The following is a 16051-nucleotide window of genomic DNA, read 5'->3' as shown; positions in this document are numbered from 1 at the left end:
CAAAAACACTGCCAGGAAAATCATGTGCTAAGGTACTAGAGTCCTTGACAACTGCTACCTAAAAAACACTGAGTATATCCTGTGTTGGAGTTCAGCCTGTATAAGTATTCTAAATTCAGTGAGAAGTAAAAAAGTAGTTAACATCATTTAATAGACTTAAGAATACACTTTTAAAGATAAATATAGAAACTACAGTGTGTAATTCTCTCCATAACTGTGGCAGGAGAAAGACTTTTTCTAAAAAGACTCAGAAAAGAGTCTGTGCTGCTTGTGTTGACATACTGTAACTAGCTGTCAACACAACAGCTACAGTAGATGGGCTGACCAGCCTCCTCTTGTTTGTAACCTTTCTTTTACTGTATATTCAATTGCCATTTGAAGACAGACACATTTCGCCTTTCAGTTTTGTCTGCATTCTCCCTCCATATAATCATCACCCCAGATCATAACATAAGGACAATAGGAACCTGAATTACTTGTTTGTATGGCATTTAGTTCTACTTTCTCTATTAAAAGTAGCCATTTGACACAAGTGGCAACAGCTACTGTAGCAACGCTGCAGAGAAGTAAGTCATTTGTTTTACTTTTCAGACACTGCTCAAGTGCATTTTAACAAACAAAATTGTTTCTCTGTCATCTGAATGATGTACATATTTTTCTATGTACAGTTTTTTAAATCAATTGAAATTTTTACTTGAATTTCAAAACGAAAACTTAATGCCATTGTCAAAAGAGGCAGTGTTGGGTGTATCTAACAGAGAGATGCCAGTCAAGTATCACCTGTTACCTGGTAGACAGCCTGTGAGCAGGTATGGTAGCAATGTTTCTGTGCAGTTCAGCACATGTATGTACTCATTTTTTGTTCCAAAAAAAAAATTTAAAAGAGTTTTTAAATTGCTGTGTATGTTATGTAAATCAAGGGAAAATTCATTTCAATGTATTAAAAAGTCTGGTTGTAAAACAACAGTATTTGCAAAGTTCAGGGAGTGAATACTCTCTGAAGACACTATATATGCGCATTAAACTCAGCTTTCACTGGCTGTTCTTTAAATAGAAATGCATAATCACAATTCAAAAGGATATATAATTTCAGAATTTATATAATCTACACTGTATTCTGAATTTAAATAATATGATTTGTAATTATTTATTCTTGTGGTATATGCTTATATTTTAAATCCTGTCTGAATGTATTTATTACAAAAATGTTTGTGATATAGGTTATTTTATCTGATTCTTCACCCTTCTATGGTAAATTTGCAATCATTAAATCATTACATTAAATTGCATATTTTAACAGTGACATATTGGTCACATTTAAAGGGGAAATTCATATACCAGCAAACAGCACAAATGAATGACCTTTTATCAATACAGAAAAAAATATGCTGCATTTTTAGTTTATACTCAAACCACATTACATTTGAGCAAGATTATTTTTTATAATGAACCATTCGTGCTTTTCTCAATGTGACAGCTCCTTATTCCCTTTAACTTGAGTGCTTTGTAACAGGTAGTTGCAGAATTCAACCAATCATGAAGCAGATTATGTGGTTCTCCAGCCAACGAGCCTGTGATGCTAGTGAAATAGCCTCCTCATTCCCTGCTAATCCTCAGCCTCTAGTTTCTCTGTAGATGTCTGAGATTTCTGTTCACATCCTTTTCTCAGAAACTTGCCACTCGTCTGAGTATAAACGAACATATCAAAATTATTAATACTAGGCAAAGTCTATGTCAGATCATCCTTGGGAAAACATACGTAAACAAGACTAAGACAATTTGGCTTATACAATATCCTAGTCCAGTAATATACTGTACTCAAATGTCTGTTTAGGTGGATCAGACTGGATGAATAGCTCTTAAGTCGCAGACTGAGACCACTATGGACCTCCACAGACTGGCTGAGACTGTGGACAAAGGATGATAAATGGAGGCTGAATCAGCCCTAATAATCTCCCTCTATCTCTGTTTTTCTTTTAACTCCAGTTTGGTTCTGGAGCGACACAACCTGAAGATGCCAAGGCTGAAAATCATCAGAAGCAATGGTGACATAAACATTCTTTTCATGAGATGAAACCATAAAAAAAAATGTTTCCAAATGTATGAGCTGCTTTTGAGTTCAGCCTCATACATTTAATAACAAATCAATACAACTGGTGGCAGTTTGTAACATTGTAACAGAAGGGGTGGGAAGTAAGTGATAAGATTCAGTTTACGCTGGCTGCTTCATGACAGCCTGACTGTTCTTCTGCCTGTTGTTCCAGCTCAAAGAGGCTCTGCAGAGAGTCGTAGTTGTGGCAGCAGTGGTGATAAACGTGCCAAAGAAGACACCAAAGCACGCAATTGTATGTCATATGAGTTTGATAAGCCAAACCTGGCTGAGGTAAGTTGATACAGATCCTGACTGAGTGGCTGAGAGATGAAAAGGGTGTGGACAGGAGAGGCTTAGCACAGACAACTGCTGCACTGCAAAACATGAACAATAAAACCAATCTCATGAAAGAATCAGTACTCATATACTGTACAGTGACCTCTCAAAATAAGAGTGAACGGGATAGAGCCCTTTGTCTCTCGGATGTGGGACAGAAAGATTTCATGTAAAATGTGAGATTTGCTTTGTTAAAACAAGGAAGTGACAGGTATCGTCAAGAAAACCACAGGCACTTAACCTGAGATAGGAGGGCCAGATATGGGAGTTATTTCTCAGCTGACGTCAACTCTGTATCGTGTAGCTGCAGCCCACAGCTGACTCGGTTTATCTCCTCGCATGACCATTTGGAACATCCTGCAGTCTAGGCAGAGGTTTGGTTGAAAGACACTCGAAAGAAGAAACAGAAAGAAGTTCCTCGTATTTTAGATTCTTGTGTGTTGAAATGAAATCAATTAAATCCCAGAGAATTCTGTGAAACCTGAATATTGGGATTGCTGTGAGGATTCCCAACATAGCAGTAATGAGCAAATATGAACTTACCTAAATATATAACTTGGTGATGTTTTTGCTCAATTATCACAAAGCAAATTTCTAACATTTGTTAAGAAGAAGTTTGAATAATATAGCCATGAAAATAAAGGTGGAATAATAAGAACAAAAGAAAGGTTATAAATGAGAGGAGGTCATTGGGCCATTCACTTGGTTACAGCTTCAGTCTTTCAGCAAAGCTCATTTGATCTTAATGCTGTGATTTAGTGGAAGACAGGGAAAATTATGTTTAAAATGGCTTTAATAAAGCCTATACTCAGATAGAGATTTTAAGATTTTAAGCTGTTAGTCCTAGGAAGGGAGACGTTTTTGTGTAGAATCAACTTAAGTGGTCCAGTTAGCCCCCTGAGGCCTTATCATCGATATTCACTGATAGCAAACCTGTGTTGAACTGGCGGTTTCTCCACAGGTCACGGTGCACAAGGTGATGGATGTCTTCAGGGGCACAAAGGCAGTGGTGGAAAAATTAAAGGTGAATAAACAAAGAAACGGGGGGTGAATCTGGGAGAGGGAGAGGAGTCGATGGGCTGGATAATTGGTACTTTTTGTCATCAATACATGAATCATTTCATTGATAATACTGTATAATACCCACACACAACAAAGAAAAATCCTTCAGGATTCTGAGACTTAAAGCCTTACTGTACTCAATATGAAATAAGATCCACAGGAAGCATTTGGGTTTACCAAAGCAGTCATTTGCAGGATACTTGCAGGATTGTTTTATTTTGAGCAGGTAACAAAAGGCTTGGTTAGCAGTGAGAAAGAAATTGTGCGACACAGTTAATTGGTGACCAGCAACCAGGATAATAAATGAGGTCTGTCCTTATCCTCACTAAGAGGCTCTCCATATCACCTATGCTTCCTCCACCAGGGATGCTGTAAGTACACCAAGAAAGACATCCAGAGCCTGGAGGAGAGTAAACGCGTCATCCAAGAATTGGCTGCTGAGCTGTACAGGGTCTCCCAGGTATGAGGAGGGGGAAGGTGTGGGCAGCTGGGAGGGAAGATTTGTAGCACAAAAGCAGGAGGGTGTGGGGTTCACTGGGTGAGGTAGAAACATACAGCTGAATGAGAAAAGAAAAATCAAAAAAGAAAAGAAGGAATTGAAGTTTTCAGCAAAATATTCATAAGATAAAAATACGTTTTATATTTGTACCTTCCTCCTATGCTGTGACTGCATCAGAACAGCGAGGTTTTGTCAAGAGCCTGCAAGAACGATGACACCGGCAACCCAAAGGAATGCAAAAAGTTTATCCTGGAGTGGGCTGAGGAACTGAAACCCACATTACAGGTACACAGGGCCGAGAAACAGAGGAACACAGCACAGACACACAGGGCTGAGAGACAGTCGCACACACAGCACAGGCACACAGGGCTGAGAGACAGTCACACACACAGCACAGAGACACAGGGCTGAGAGACACAGTTACACACACAGAACAGATACAAAGGGCTAAGAGACACGATTGCACACACAGCACCGAGACAAGACTGAGAGACACAGTCACACACTGCACAGACACACAGGGTTGTAAGACACAGTCACACACAGCACAGACACACAGGACTGAGAGACAAGATCACACACAACACAGAGACACAGGGCTGAGAGGCACAGCATGTTTTTGCTGGCTGGTCTCTTCTTTTCCCTGTGGATTCAGGATCAGGTGGAAGGGTAAACACATTAAATCTGAGGGTTTTTTTTTAATTGTTATGTTTAATCAATCGGTTTGCCTGCCTGAGGGTACTGCATGACTATAAATAATAAAATAATAAATTATAAAATTAACTTCTGTGTTCAGCAGAAAATTGTAGGTGTGCCTCCAAGCGAAAGGTCATCAGAGGTCCGTGGTGCTGAGGAACAGAGCCAGTCAGAGCCCACTGAGCCCCAGAGTCCAGCCCAGGAGCTGAAGATGAAGGACAGCCAGCACATCCTGTCTGAGTGGGCCAAGAGCTTGAGGTCACTTCCTGAGGTCAGAGAGGTTCTCAAAAATCCACAATTCTGGACTATCACTCAACTTACTCAGCTTAGTAACTCAGCTCTTACCAGCCCAATATCACTGCTGTCAAACAGGACATACTGTACTACTGTACAGTACAGGACACAAATATGTCATGAGCCCACTGTAGTGATGAAGCAGCTCAATATCTGATGTACAGAAAATGTTCTAGAGAGTCGTCCCTTTATATTTGTTTTTCTGTATTCTATGACTTATAGCAATGTTCCTCTTCTCTTTCACACTCATTTTCTTTCATCTTGTTGTACTACATTTTCTCACACACACACAATGTCTTTCTGCAGGGCTCTGTGTCCGCAGGACAGGATGTGACCCAGGTACTGGAAGAGCTGGGCAGCCAGTGGAAGAGAGGTCTTCTGCCCAACATCCTCCCCATCCTGGAGTTCATCATGTGGAGTGTGATCAGAGACAGACCTGAGGAAGTGAGTGAGGCTCCTCTGAGCTCTTTCAACACCACATAGATAAAACCCATTAGGAGCAAACCACAGCACAGATCTTCAATATTAAACAAAACAAACTTAAAAAAATGTCAAGATATACATACCAGTCACCCAGATTCTTCCACTGAATTGTGCAGTTACTGTGAATTTGAAGTGGATGGGACTTTGGCTGAAGAGTCAGAGCCCTGCCTTTCTGTATGTTGTACACCTCCGCTCCTGTCACCTCCTCCCGTGTCTGAGAGAAATGGTTTTGTTTCCCCCAGGGCACCATTCCCCACCTGTGGCTGTCCACCAAGCAGAGGTTCAGGTGTGCAGGTGAGTGCAGAGTCCCTGCCCTTGACACAGTGTACTGAGAGACCTGCCTGAAACTGTCCAGCTGTGATTCACTTCTGTGTCAGAGGTCTAACCAGAGAGACAGGATTCATGCTGACCAAAGTCTTAGCTTGAGGCCTCTAGCTTCATCTGACCTTTTGCTAGTACCAAAAATCTCCACAACCACATTTCACCTTCTTTTTTGTAACAGAGTTTATTTTGTAATGGCCGGATCACCTTGATATTTTAGTATGTTCATCCAACTAATTGTCTTGGCTCTCTAGTGCATAGAGACAATATGCCCGTCTCAAAATCCAAATTCTGCGATTTGAATCCTTGTAGGCCAGGTCTCTCAGAAGCTGACTGGAGCTCAGTAAGCACTGTTGTCAGCCCTCAGGACTACTAGAAGAAGCCATGGTTCCCACGAGAATACCTGTGGGTTTTATCCCATTTTCCTGTTAATAGGTTTTAATTTAGAATTCCTCTCTGTAAGATAAGCAAACCAAACACGCTAAGCCAAGCATACTGAATTTTGAGAAAAATCATTGCAGAAAGAGGAGTATCAGTTGAACACAATCCCAGCGTTTATCACTTTGGATTTCTTTAGAGGCCTACTTGAAGTCAGATAATTCAGGAATGCGACAGGTGGAGCTGTTCTGTTATTGGTATTATTTATTATTGTATTCACAGATGCAGTGCAACACATCCCTGACTCAGGTAAGTTTCTTAACTCGATATGGAATGTACAATAGTAGATAGTATGCCTGTCTACAGACCTTTGAATCCAAGTTCTTGGGTAAGAATTACCTTAAACTAAATTAATGTCTTTTTTATTTTCAGTCTGGAAATGGATTAATAACATGTCAGGTATGTAGCCATCTTTAATGTAACTCCTATTTAGTATTTGAAAGTTTTTGAAGTAAACTCACTCCAAAGTTGTTTGTCATGACGTCATTATCTGTAGACGAGGACAACTCCTTCTAGCTGTTTCAGCCTCTCCTCACTGACAGTTCATACAGGTCTTTTCACAAAGTAATCCAGACTTTCAAACAGAAGACAGCTTCCTGTATGATACTCCTCAATGTGAACCAGCTTGTATTCAAATGCCATAGAAGCAGGCCTGTAACATTATCCACAGAGATACAGATGAACACAGAGGCGTAGGAACCACTTCAAGACAATCATTCTCCATCCCCTTTTCACTTCTATCCAGATGATGTACAGCTGGATCCCAAAACAGCCAACCCAGGCCTCAAGCTGTCCGAAGATGGAAAACGTGTGCAAATGGGTGTTATAATTGAAAGTACCAGCTCAAACTACCCTGTTTTAACTTCTCAAAAATATGATGGGTGGTGGTGTGTCGTGGGGAAGGAGGGCTTCACCTCAGGGAGACACTACTGGGAGGTACAGCTGTCAGGGAAGCAGGACTGGAGGGTAGGAGTGATCAGAGAGTCTGCCCCACGCAATGGGTTCGTTGACCTGAACACAAGGACAGGTTACTGGACCCTGCGGCTGCAGAATAGTCACTTCAGAGCCCTCACTTTGCCGGCCACCATCCTCTCAGTGAAACTGGTTCCCTCCAGGCTTGGAGTCTACCTGGACATTGAGGAAGGGCAGCTCTCCTTTTACAATGTGGAGAGAAGAAGTCACATCTACACTTTCAATGCGACCTTCACTGAGAAAGTCTATCCTGTGTTCGGTACAACAGAAACAGGGATAGACCTAGAAATAGTTGACACAGGAGGAGAAAAAAGAATGAGATCTAAAAATGTCTAAATGCCATAAAGCTCTGATTGTGTTAGATTATGTTTTTGTTCTTATTTTTTTACAGTATGAACGTATAAAATTTTAAGCCAGAGCATGTTCTCTCCCACCCTGTAATCACAAAGGATTCCACACAGTACCAGAACCCCTGTCTTGTGAACCAACTTTTAGCTGTACCAGCACACTTACTATTTCATTTAAAGAGTTTTTAGATTTGTCTGCAGCCATCTAAATTTGCTTTTGGCCTTCATTTAACTCAGGAATGGAATGTTTCAGCTCAGTAAAGTTCACAAAGATGATACAGTATATAACTCTGCCCACTGTCCCATTCATCAGTGCTAAATCTGCCGTGGGAGCAGCATTTAAATTTTAAATTATTAGGCAATGAATAACATTATTTATATAGTATGTATTCCTAATCTATTTGTTGTCCAAATATGGACCCAGCCTGTGACACAGGCAACAGAGAACCCATTTCCCTCACCCTCTCCACTCTGTCCTGGATCTCAGTGCTTTCAGCCTGTGTGTGTCACATTTCTTTCTGGTGTTTCACTGGATGGTGCTGTTTATGTAAATGTATGTAAATGTTGCACCTTAATACAGAAAATAAACATATTATTAAAACAAGTTTTAAAATGTAATTGCATTTTCTCACGCGTGCACGGCTCCATCTGCCTTATTCTTCTTAAAGGTAAAGACTCAGCTTTGTAATTGCCTCCTGTGTTCAGCACTTCAGACTCTGTTGACTGACTGTTTGGAATCAGCACTAGATGGCGCTCAAGCACTACACACATCATCAGTGACCACAAAGTGTAGGGCAGTCTCTCTTGTGTGCAGTGTTACTGCAGGGCTGAAGGGCTTTCTTCTGACACCAGCTGCCTTTAAAACAAAATGAGCTGTGAACTCAATCAATTCAAAATTACAAAATCGTTTTTTTTCTGGTTCTCTGGTTAAATCTGGTTTTCTAAAATGTGTCAAAAAGGCTATATTTAATTTTCAGCTCAGAAATTGAGCCAATCAAAAGAAATTAGCAACAATATGTAATGGAGGACTCTGTTATTCACAACTAAGAGTGAAGAGTGTCTTCATTGCAAGTAGTTAAATGGAAGCATTCTTTACTTAAATGTCCACATTTTCTTGCCAATTGTTTTATTTCTTTCTGAATAAAACGCTTTCAAATCTGCAGATTTTATTCTTTCTCAGTTACGTAATGTATTTTCTGATTTAATTATGTGGGCTTTTTCCCTCTTTCAGTAATGAGCCAGATTAAGAGCGGGCAGGTGTGTCCACATGTGTCTAATTCCAGGTTGTTACAATGGAAAGTGGATGGTGATTGGTCAGAACCCAAGTGCAAGGGACCGGAGAGTGGCAGATCAGCCCTCATGGTGTTGCTATCTTGGCTTCGGAGTGGATTCTAGCTGCCGAGCTCCCAGAAAGAGGAGACCAAACAGCCTCCCTAGTCTGGGTCCAGGCAGATGGACTAACAGACTGTTGCGGAGGGAAATTCCAAGGGAAAAAATAAGAAATCCTGGTCTGCAGAGTAAGGAATGCCCCGCAGGTTCAGCAAAAAAAAAAGAGTGGGTGAAGCACAATGGTAGAGGGAGAGATTAATGCTCTAAAGAAAAAAGGAGCCACCTAAAATCCTCTGTGGTCTAGTTGGAGGACCCAGGAGCCTGTGATTGAAGATGGATGCCCTTAGCGAGGTCTCTTCCCAGACCAAGCCAGATGTGCACTGTCAGCTTGGTCTCCCAGGCTCCTCACTCTGATGGAAGCGCCCTCATGCAATCAGCATTAGATATCCAGGTGCCCTTTGGATCAAACCAGGAGAGACATCTGCTAGGGGCAGGTGAAACCTGTCCTTTAGTCCCCTCTCATCTTCTGGAGCCCCAGATCATCACAGGTGCTGGGGATATTCTCAGTCAGAGCCCAAGAACGCAGGAATCCTCGGGGTTTTGCTCATTAGGCTTCAGGGCACATTCCTAATGCCTGGCTCCTGGGAAGGAAAAAGGAAGACTCCACAGTGGTGCTGGAAGGTGGCTAGGAAGGGAAAGAAGACAAAAAGCAAAGAAGCCTGAGAAAAGAGGGTGAGAAAAAGGAAAGAGCCCTGAAGGACCGGAGAAAGGCCGCCCGGAAGGGAAGCCAGAACTGTGGCAGGGATGAGGGCAGTCGAAGAGATGGCCTCTACAGGACAGGAATGGAGCTGCTAGCCTCAGGGACGATGAGTCCCAGAGAGAGCCTGGGGTCCTGGATGACACAGGCTGTCCCCCTGCAGTGAGTCGGACGATTGACGGGGAAGAGGAGGCCAGGAGGACAGAGTCCAGGGATCCAGGGGCGAAGGCCAGGAGCCACGGGGCAGACTGGAGTGCAAAGCACCGAGATGACCAGGAACTGGAGCTGCAGTGCAGGCTGCTTCGGGGAGAAAGGCAAGGCTAGTTGCCAACAAGCCCTGGAGTTAAGGAGCCCGGACACTCAGTCCGTCGACTGAAATCAGAGAGCCTTGGCTTTCAGGGTGGTGGCCTCTTGGTTTTGGAGCAGACTCCTGCTGCCAAGCTCTAAGGAAAAGATTGGGTCACAGGTCTGGCATTGCAGGGAAAGATGAGTGCCCATGAAAAGCCTCTGAAGTTTGAGCCCACCAAACTGGAGAATAATAGAGAGAGTGAAGACAGTACTGCACCCGAGGAGAACAGCAGAGTCAGAAAAAGAAACGATGATGAAGCATCGCCAAAGTGCCAAAGCAGTGCCTGGGCATTGAATAAGGAAACAGAACAACTGAATAATTGAAATCATAATTCCTCATTAGGAAGAATTACCAGAAGGGGGTCTGGGCAATGCAGCAAGCCCTGGAATATCATGAGTCCTCGTTAGAATGTAACGGTTTCCCAAGGCAGAGACGTGAGATGCCTGCCGTGGGACAGTAGTCATAACACGGGTACGTTCCTTGGTTATTCAGGTAAGATTAGGACAATTGAGAGCTTAGAAAAAGGAAGATGTGTATCCACAATAGAAAATTTGTCATTTTCTTCAGAAGCGGACTGATCTGATGATATATATGAATTATTTTGTTTGCTCGATTGTTTCACTTCCTTTTAGTGTGATTCCCATAATCGCTCCTTTGCAGCTTCTTGGAAACTGTGATCACACACTGATGCAGGGGCTAGCATTGCTGTCTCACAGCTCTGGGGCCCTAGGTTCAGTTCTGGAGCTGGGGTACTATCTGTGTGGAATTTGTATGTTTGCCCCCTTTTCACAAAAAAACATTTTTCTGTGAGGAAAATGTATACTGTTGTGTTTTTACTGCACAGCCATCAAATCTGGAATTGTCAATTCAAAACTTTTCTTGAATAACTGCAACTTGCAAATTGACTTCCTCTCTGAATTGTGTGGCACTTCTCATTTTGTACCGGCTTTGAAGCAGTGCAGACCTTATTTAAAACAAAAAGTAATATTAAAATAAAGATGTAAATGCAACCAACTGAAGTTATACCCAAATTGAAATATGTGAATTAGAATGGAAATGCCAAGATTTTGAAGACATGCAAAACATTCTACACTAGAGAGTGTTTGCATTATTTAAAATACAATTCTGGGCTTGTGGTAGTCAAACTATACTTGTCCATTTGGTTTTCTGCAGTATAGGTACATGAATTTCTAGAAGTGCTAGGCATTTTCTGCTTAATTTTTATGAATTAAATATAAAGTAGGTTTAAATAAATGTTTTAAATTGATAAAATAGATTTAAATAGATGAGACCTTGAAAATGAGGGGCAACGTGCGGTCATAAATGGTCCCACATTGCTGCTCAAGTAGAAGTCCTAACCCTGGTATCCAGGCACTAAATATGAGTAAATTCAAAGTCAGGCTTTTACATTTGCTTTGCATCATGGAGCTGCTGGTGTAGAATGTTTGTGAGCCCCTCCTGACCGGTAAAGAGCTTCTGAAGGAGAATGAAAATTGCTATAACAAGGAAAGGTCTGCCTGTCCCACCGTCCAGCTATTTACAATCAATCCACTGCTCAGTCTCTTCCCCTTCCATGTACCTAGTGGTCTTTTCTAGGGAACCTGCTATCAAATCATTTAACGGAGGAGAGCTGCACTCCTGCCCTCTAAAAAGACATCTCTTTACAAGCCAAGTGGTGGTGACTGGCTGATGAGGTGAGCAGCTTCTGTGTGTCTGAGTGTACGGCAGGTGGGTTTTTGTCTATGAGTCTGTCAGTCACACCTAAGGTGTTACAGTAAAACAAAAGCAGAAAGTATACAGTATGTCCAGGAATCTCAAAGAAAATGTCAATTGGGATGTGGTGAACGAGTTCTCCATCCAGTAAATATCCATTGATATTTTTAGAGGTGTATTGTTGTTTCAGTCTGTTATACTGTACAGTACTTAATATTTTACCAAGTAAAGAAGAGGTTTCCTATGATTCACAGCATATTTACAGAAGTCCGTCTAGACCAGGGATAGATGAAGATCTTTCCAGGTCACTTGCAGCCCTTGTAGTCCTAGGTGTTTGCAGTGCTGCTCCAACCAGTTCTGCCATTATTGAATTGATAATCAACAATTTGTCACAAACAGTTCTTTCCGGGCCCTATGCAGATGACACGATCCGGTTGTGGAGGACACAGTAGGGAGAAAATCATGCAGGAGAAGGGTATGGAGACAGGGGGGCGTGTCCAAGGTGAGCAGGTGTCCAGGGGAAGCGAGTCCGGGGCGAACAATCAAAGACGAAATCCAAAACGGGGAATTCGAAACAGAAGAGTAGTCCAACGCCAGACGATCCATCCGAAGGAATTAAAAACCAGGAGCCGGGTCGGGACCGGCGGGGGGAATCAGGAACAAAGGGTTAAAACCATAACGGAGCCAGATACAGCAGGACCCCTGGGTTCTCAAGAAACGGGATTCAATGAGGAACCAGGAGTTACGTCTGCGTCTGGCTTTTAAGGTGGAACGGGAATAAGAAACAGGTGCAGGTAATGGGGCAGAACAAGAAAGGGCTGGAGCACCCTAAAGAGGAGGATTAGCGATCGTGACACAATTAAGTCTAACAATTATGTTGCTGGTTGAGACAGCATTCTAGATTTAAAGGGCCATGTGTTGAGTAGCACTGCTCTTAAAAATACAATGGCATTTTCCTTAAAGTCCCTCTCTAACATATCAGGGGCAGTCCTGAGAATTTTACCAAGAAATCCACCTTTGTCCTCCATTGAGCTTTTGACACAACCAAGCCCTTTCAAAATGACTTATTGTGAGCCAGTGCACTGAGCTCTTACAATTGAAAAATCTGTGAGGAAGAGTCGTATTAGAACTACAAACAAGTGTCACGTTCTTTACAGAAAGAGATCAGAATATGAAACCACCTGCTGGGCAAAAATTGCAAATATATCTGGATCATCATACAACACTAGCTGGTATGCAGCCATGAAAGAGAAAACAAAAAAGCAGTGACTACTGAGTTACTAAAAGAAAATGTTCATACATATGCAGCTGTTGGCAGTGGAACCTAACTGCCAGGTGATTTGGTTTCCTTACATGTATGAAAGACGTGCTGGGTAATTTTATTGACTGTTCTAAATTGTCTCCTTCTCTGTAGCCCTGTGATGGACTAGTGTCCCATCCTGCTAGCTAACAGGTGTTTGCTCTCAGTCCCAGTCTATTCCTTAGGCTTCTAGGATAAAGGCTCCAGCTTTATCACCCTCATCAGGAAAAGTGGCTTTCCAATAATGGATGGATTGTTTTAGATTGAATCCAGGTCTGTCAGGTAGTTCTAATGTACCTGAGAATTACTGCTGCAAATATATCCTATTAGAATATAGCTGGAACAGGCAGTGCAGTTTTATATATATATCAATAAAATCTGTTTTAAAGCTTGCTTTCATTTTATTCTTTTACTTCTGCTTAGACTTTCTTTACAGTGCCATCCTTAAAGGAGCGGCCTGGATGTCAAACATCTGTTCTGCTAGTGTCATGGTCTTTGTATCACACATCACTCTGTGCACCTCACTGTTTGACAACAACAACAGTATAGCCATCCTTTGGTATGTATTCGATTTTATCATAAAGTGGCAGTGATTTTCTCTGGGCCCAGAAAGTAATATCATAGTGCACTGTCTGTTGGAATCTGATGGTGTGATTTTTATTTGACTGTGAAAGGTCTTGTATCTGTGCTGAAAAGTCCACATACGTTGTGTGACCAATCTGTACCCTAAGGAGTAAATGGAGGTGAATTCCACACTGAAAAGTAAACAGAAGAAAACATAAACGTACAGTACTTATTAATTGAAGTTTGAGAGGGATAACAATGGCAAGTTACACAGCTGTACCTAATCACCACCATTATGAACTCCCTAGATATACTGGCCTCCCTTCGCATTCATCTCAATCGTCTATCCTCCACCCACCACAACCTTGCAGCTTCCGCTTGGTTCATTCAGTTTGAATGGGGTTTGGGCCACCTTGTCCTGTGCCCAAGAGGCTACCCATTCACCAAAGGGGTAAAGCCACACTTTCAAACATATATTCCAAACATTCACAAAGCATTCAATTCTTGGATGTTGTTTTTCCTAGTGAACCATGCTTTGGCTGTCGGTGGAGCCTCTTCAGGTGTGTGCAGAAGAGAGCAGAGGAGTGAGGGGAGTAAGAAAGAGATCTTCAACCTCGTGTTCTCATGTTCTTTCTTGCTTTTCAGCATGAAATTAACCTCTACGTCTTCCATTGTATCTCACAAGTTGATATACAGTAAAAAACAGTACAGTTGAATACATTTTTAATACATCTGCCATTGAGATCAATGGTATTCACTCCTGGGGGTCCTCAAGGGCCCTAGTCCACCACGTTACATAATGCTCAATGAGTAAAGACCTGGTAACCAGTACTGTACGTACATGAACAGATGAGTCAAATAAACTCTTTAACAGTCTGGTTGGAATGTTGGAATGAAAAGCAGAAGAAACAGCGCTCCCTCCAGGACTAGGGAGTGAACATTATTGTAGGGGGTCGTATCTGGTGGAACCAGCCCTTGACATATCAATTGAAAAACATATCAATTTCATTAAAAAAACATATTTTTTTCTCCCAAAATATGAAAATATTTTGAGGGTGTTAGTTTCAATATGATTTCTTCTTGTTTTCTTAGAGGAAGGAAAAGACAAGTTGTGGAACATTTATGAGCTGGTCTCGCAGTAATTATTTAAAACTGGTTTAGAACAGAGTTTTATTTCTACATTTACAGTTCACTCTTTAGCTCCAGAATGAGGGAAGAAAAAAATAAACAAACTATCCAAACAACCAGTGGGCTAGCCCTTTTCACCAATGACTCAAGGCTGGTTAAACTCCCACTTCCCTTTAATATGGCTTAGTTTTTCTATTACCTTTAGGCTACAGCTCTCACTTTCACTGGTCATGTCTATGTCTTTTCATTTCTCTCCCAGCTCTGGAACAGATTTCACTCACCAGCAGGAGATGTCTCAAAACTAAACACCAGGAATTGTGTCTCGTGTCCCTGCACAAACACCTAGAGACAAGAGAAAACATCTACAAGTAATCAGTGCAGTGAAAATGATCTGGTGGCCAGCAACAGAATAGTCAACGATAGTCCTACAGCTTTCTAACAGCAGTTGTGGTTTTAGTCAGTATGGCTAAATAAAAAATTATGAATGACAGGTCGGCACGAATACAAGGGTTATGAACATTCCCTCACCCTCAGCCACTGCATACCCCGATATGTGATAAAAGACAAAGGTCACAAGTTTAACAAGATGGCAGTGTGTGTGGCTATCAGCTCAGATTCATGCTAGTATCATTGTGATTTCTTCATTGCTAGATTAACAGAGCAGGAAGTTTCCAAACAACCCAGAAAAGCAGAAGCACAACTTAAGTCTGGCAAGTATGACTCAAACAAAAACATTACAAAATACTTTATGGATTTTGTTATGAATTCTAAATGTTATCGTGTTTCATTTTTTTTGTACTTTATTATAATATTTTATATCTTAGTCTTCACATTAGTATTAGCAGAAGCATGAACCCAGGAGAGAACAGAATAAAGGTTTTTCAGGAAACTAGGGACAGGACAGAGTGGGAGCGCCCTCTGGCTGTAGAGAGCGTGACAACATTACCTTTGATACATATGGTTTAAAAAAGATTTTTCTATTAAGTGGAGATGTTGAAGTAATTTGAAAATCTAAACATAGCATTTCATTTGTACAGTTTATACCCATAACTGCTGTTGTTAGTTCAAATTATTCTTAATAAGCTAGCAATTCTTTTAACAAGTCAAGTATTCCTTTCCATACCCAGCAGCCATATCACTCTGCAACTCACAACTGGCAACCCACTGAAGCTAAGCAGGTGTGAGCCTGGTCAGTACCTGGATTGGAGACCTCCTGGGAAAAACTAAGGTTGCTGCCGGAAGAGGTGTTAGTGGGGCCAGCAGGGGGTGCTCACCCTGCGGTCCATGGCGCCCCAGTATAGTGACGGGGACACTAAACTGTAAACAGGTGCTGTCCTACGGAAGAGATGTAAAACCGAGGTCCTGACTCTC

The 16051-nt window shown here is 41.8% G+C and overlaps 1 protein-coding gene across 3 annotated transcripts; it reads left to right on the top strand.

The window, feature by feature from the left end:
- The first annotated feature begins 483 nt into the window (after nucleotides 1-483).
- Nucleotides 484-8144, top strand: LOC102695408 (E3 ubiquitin-protein ligase TRIM39-like). 3 transcript variants are annotated; one of them, XM_069194975.1, is made up of 12 exons: nucleotides 484-566; nucleotides 1987-2045; nucleotides 2265-2383; nucleotides 3390-3452; nucleotides 3855-3950; nucleotides 4167-4274; nucleotides 4786-4956; nucleotides 5286-5423; nucleotides 5705-5756; nucleotides 6444-6470; nucleotides 6594-6620; nucleotides 6967-8144. In XM_069194975.1, the coding sequence occupies exons 2-12, from the start codon at nucleotides 2015-2017 to the stop codon at nucleotides 7527-7529; spliced, it is 1395 nt and encodes a 464-aa protein (XP_069051076.1). In that variant the 5' UTR covers nucleotides 484-566; nucleotides 1987-2014; the 3' UTR covers nucleotides 7530-8144. The 3 variants fall into 3 exon arrangements, with proteins under 3 accessions (XP_069051076.1, XP_015212622.1, XP_015212621.1); XM_015357136.2 differs by lacking the exon at nucleotides 484-566 and adding an exon at nucleotides 732-809 and having other exon boundaries at nucleotides 4789-4956; XM_015357135.2 differs by lacking the exon at nucleotides 484-566 and adding an exon at nucleotides 732-809.
- Nucleotides 8145-16051: the final 7907 nt, after the last annotated feature.

The sequence above is a fragment of the Lepisosteus oculatus genome, chromosome 10 (genome assembly GCF_040954835.1).
Source record: "Lepisosteus oculatus isolate fLepOcu1 chromosome 10, fLepOcu1.hap2, whole genome shotgun sequence".
NCBI lineage: Eukaryota > Metazoa > Chordata > Actinopteri > Semionotiformes > Lepisosteidae > Lepisosteus > Lepisosteus oculatus.
This window is presented reverse-complemented; position numbering and strand designations above follow the sequence as displayed.